At 50.9% G+C, this 2778-nt stretch overlaps 1 protein-coding gene across 1 annotated transcript in view; it reads right to left on the bottom strand.

The window, feature by feature from the left end:
• Positions 1–2778, bottom strand: part of T265_11721 (hypothetical protein) — a gene marked incomplete at both ends in the record, with an annotated part of 23463 nt that overhangs the window by 15946 nt on the left and 4739 nt on the right. The window contains one exon of the mRNA XM_009178455.1: positions 1793–2334. Coding sequence (XP_009176719.1) covers positions 1793–2334 — 542 coding nt within the window. The remainder of the gene's footprint in view (positions 1–1792; positions 2335–2778) is intronic.

Here is a 2778-nt window from a genome sequence, read left to right as displayed (position 1 = left end):
TGCAAGAGTTGACGAATGTCCTCCACTGTGAAGACCAAGTCGGTTAGAGGCTGTTCGTAGTTTCTCCTTGACAAGAGTGGATGTGAGGAGGACGCTGGGGTTGAGTATAGACATGCATAGTTTTCTCTGTAAGCCTCAGATACCACTGTTGGGTCATTTGTCGGTCCTCCGTTTTTGTCCCTCAAGGAGAACGCTGATGGCTTGTCTCTGCGGCGATGTCTCGTACTTGAACAGTACGTTTTTTTTCTTCGAGCGAGGTCCAGAAGGTTGGCTTGTTTTCGTATGTTCCGTTGGCGGATTTCCGACTTACAGCGATTCCGCATTTTACGAAATGCCAACTCATCTTCTGTACATCCTGTGGTCAACTTTGTAAAAAAGAGTTGGGATCTTTTTTCCAGAAGTCGCCGAATCCATTTTGGCAGCCTGCGGTTCATCCGAGTGTGTGCCGGGTTTTTTGGGACGAACGTCGCGTCAGCCTTGTGGACTTTCTGGACAATGTATAGTTTAGTTTTTCCACCGGAGCTGGTCCCAGTGTGACTTGTTCGAGGAAGATGAGCATTCCTGAGAAATCTGCACGGCAGAAGTAACCACGTTTCGTTTGAGGCTCGGGATTTCTGGCTCGATTGCAGATGAAATCAAGGAACAGTGCACATTGGTCGCTATTTCCCAGTGGAGCATCAATTGCTGCCTGATCAACGAGGTGTCTTTCGTTAGTGATCAGCAAATCCAGGAGGGATGGCAGTAGGCCTGTGCGGTATTTGGTGGGTGCAACGACATTTTGAGCCCAAGCGCTCTATTGAACGACCTCAATCGGCGCCACTGCAAAAGTCCGCTTGATTCGACGCGCTGGAGCCCCATCCAGGGGGCTTTTGGGTCATTGAAGTCACCTACTAGCAGGAGATGTGTGAAGTGGTAGCTGGAGGAGAGTTGCTTAAGGGTTCGTATGAGGTCATCTTCAGGGGGACCCGAGGTGCTACAGTAGACCACACCGAGAAAGAGAGAAACGGGCCCGCGCAACGAGATTTGGACTCACAGTGCATCGCAAAATGGTGCAGGGGTAGTATCAGGGACGGGAATCGGGATTGGTAGGGCCGCATGTAAGTACAGCGAAACCCCACCATCCCGCCCTCGTTTTTAGTTGCCCCGAAAAATAGAGTAACCGTCTATCGAGATATCCGCGTCAGAGATATCTGGTGTGAGCCAGGTGTCTGTGATTGCGATTATGGACGGATTTTTAAGGCAAGCTGACTGTGTAACATCGCCGAGTTTGTTGAAAAGGCCGAGGCAGTTTGTGTACAAGCATTTCAACACTGCCTCTGCTTCCTCCGAGGGTGAGGAGCCGAAAGTTGAGTGACCAGGTTGGTTAGCAGACTTAATAGTTGCCGGCCGGGTTTGAGTCCGAGTCCAAGGCTCCACAGGGGCCTCTATGGCGATGTTGTCTGCTTCTTGTCTTTGTGGTTTCTGGGGGTGCTTTTCGCCTGCGAGCCTTTTTTCGTTCCGTGGGAGCTCGGTTTGCTTGAGCCTTTTGGCTCTGAGGGACGGAGTTTTTTCCCCATGGGCGAAAATTTCGACCGATGCAGTTTGTAGCTCTTTCAGCATCCCCTTTTCGTCCACCAGATCTGCTGTTGATCAAAGATTTGCCGCAAGCTTTCACCTTTCTGGATCCTTGGGTGTGTTGACGCGGTTTGACCGGAAAAGTGTCTCTTTGAGGTCCTGAGCGCTGGGTGGTGGCACTAAGAAGTAATGATTTTGGTGGCGCTCCCAAGAGGTTCGTTTTCGCGGAGGACCGCACCTTGAGGCCGGCCAGCAGTCTTCTAATCTGGCGAGTTTTATGTGGCTTGTTTGGCTGCAGTCGCTCTTTCGTGTTTGTGTGGACACCCGATCCGCCAGCGATCAGTGTAGCCGACTGGATGTACGAGGAATTTTCCGGATGGCTGTGGTCACGTGTATGGCTTTGGTTGTCGGGGCCCTGGGCGATGGTTGTGTCCACAAACAGAGAAGCCGCTTTTGATGGAGTGGAGCTGGAGATTTGCTTCGCTTCTTGTCCCCGCACATCTGACTCAGTCCAGTTCAGAGGCTGTGACTTTGTTGAGGAGTGCACGGCTGCAGCTGTGTCCTCTGATACGGAGATAAGCGGTAATAGCTCCACGTAGTTTGGGCGCTGCTTGCAGTTGGGGTTTGTCTCCTCCAGGGCGTCCCTGCCTTTGGTAGGCGAGAGGCCTGTGGTGATCGAATAAAAACTGCTGTCCGGAGACGCAGCTGGTTTCGTCGGCCTGCTTTCGGGAGCACAGGGAGATATGACTACAATCGGCTTGGTCATGAGTTTGGAGTCGGCTGAATTGGCGCCCGGTGGAAGCCTGTTTCGTGTTCCACCCCTGATCTGCAATGACCAAGCTTACGCGCGTCTAGAGGACGATCCTCAGATAGGCGCCTGATCATGCCGCAGGATATTGACGCGCCCAAATTGAGTTCGCCGAAACTATAGGGTCTTCGATGTTGCTATTTTAATGGGGAGCTAGTGTAGTTAATTTGCACCTTCCCGTGACATGTTGCACTTAGCATTTCGTCTATGTGAGCGAAATGTGAAAGTCATTGACCATCGCCGATCTGCATTTTTTGCCGGTTTACGCGACATAAAACACGAAATCGCACTTTAGCGTATTTTGGCGTTCTTCGGTGTTCCTGAAGAATAAAATAACATCTTAAGAGTATTTAATGCAAATATTACCCTATAGGATCAGTCACAGGCGTTTGTTTGCTTTAGACACCTCAGATTTA

Source organism: Opisthorchis viverrini, assembly GCF_000715545.1.
Source record: "Opisthorchis viverrini unplaced genomic scaffold opera_v5_557, whole genome shotgun sequence".
NCBI classification, from domain to species: Eukaryota; Metazoa; Platyhelminthes; class Trematoda; order Opisthorchiida; family Opisthorchiidae; genus Opisthorchis; species Opisthorchis viverrini.
The sequence above is the reverse complement of the archived record's forward strand: the minus strand, read 5'-3'. Positions and strand labels throughout refer to the sequence as shown.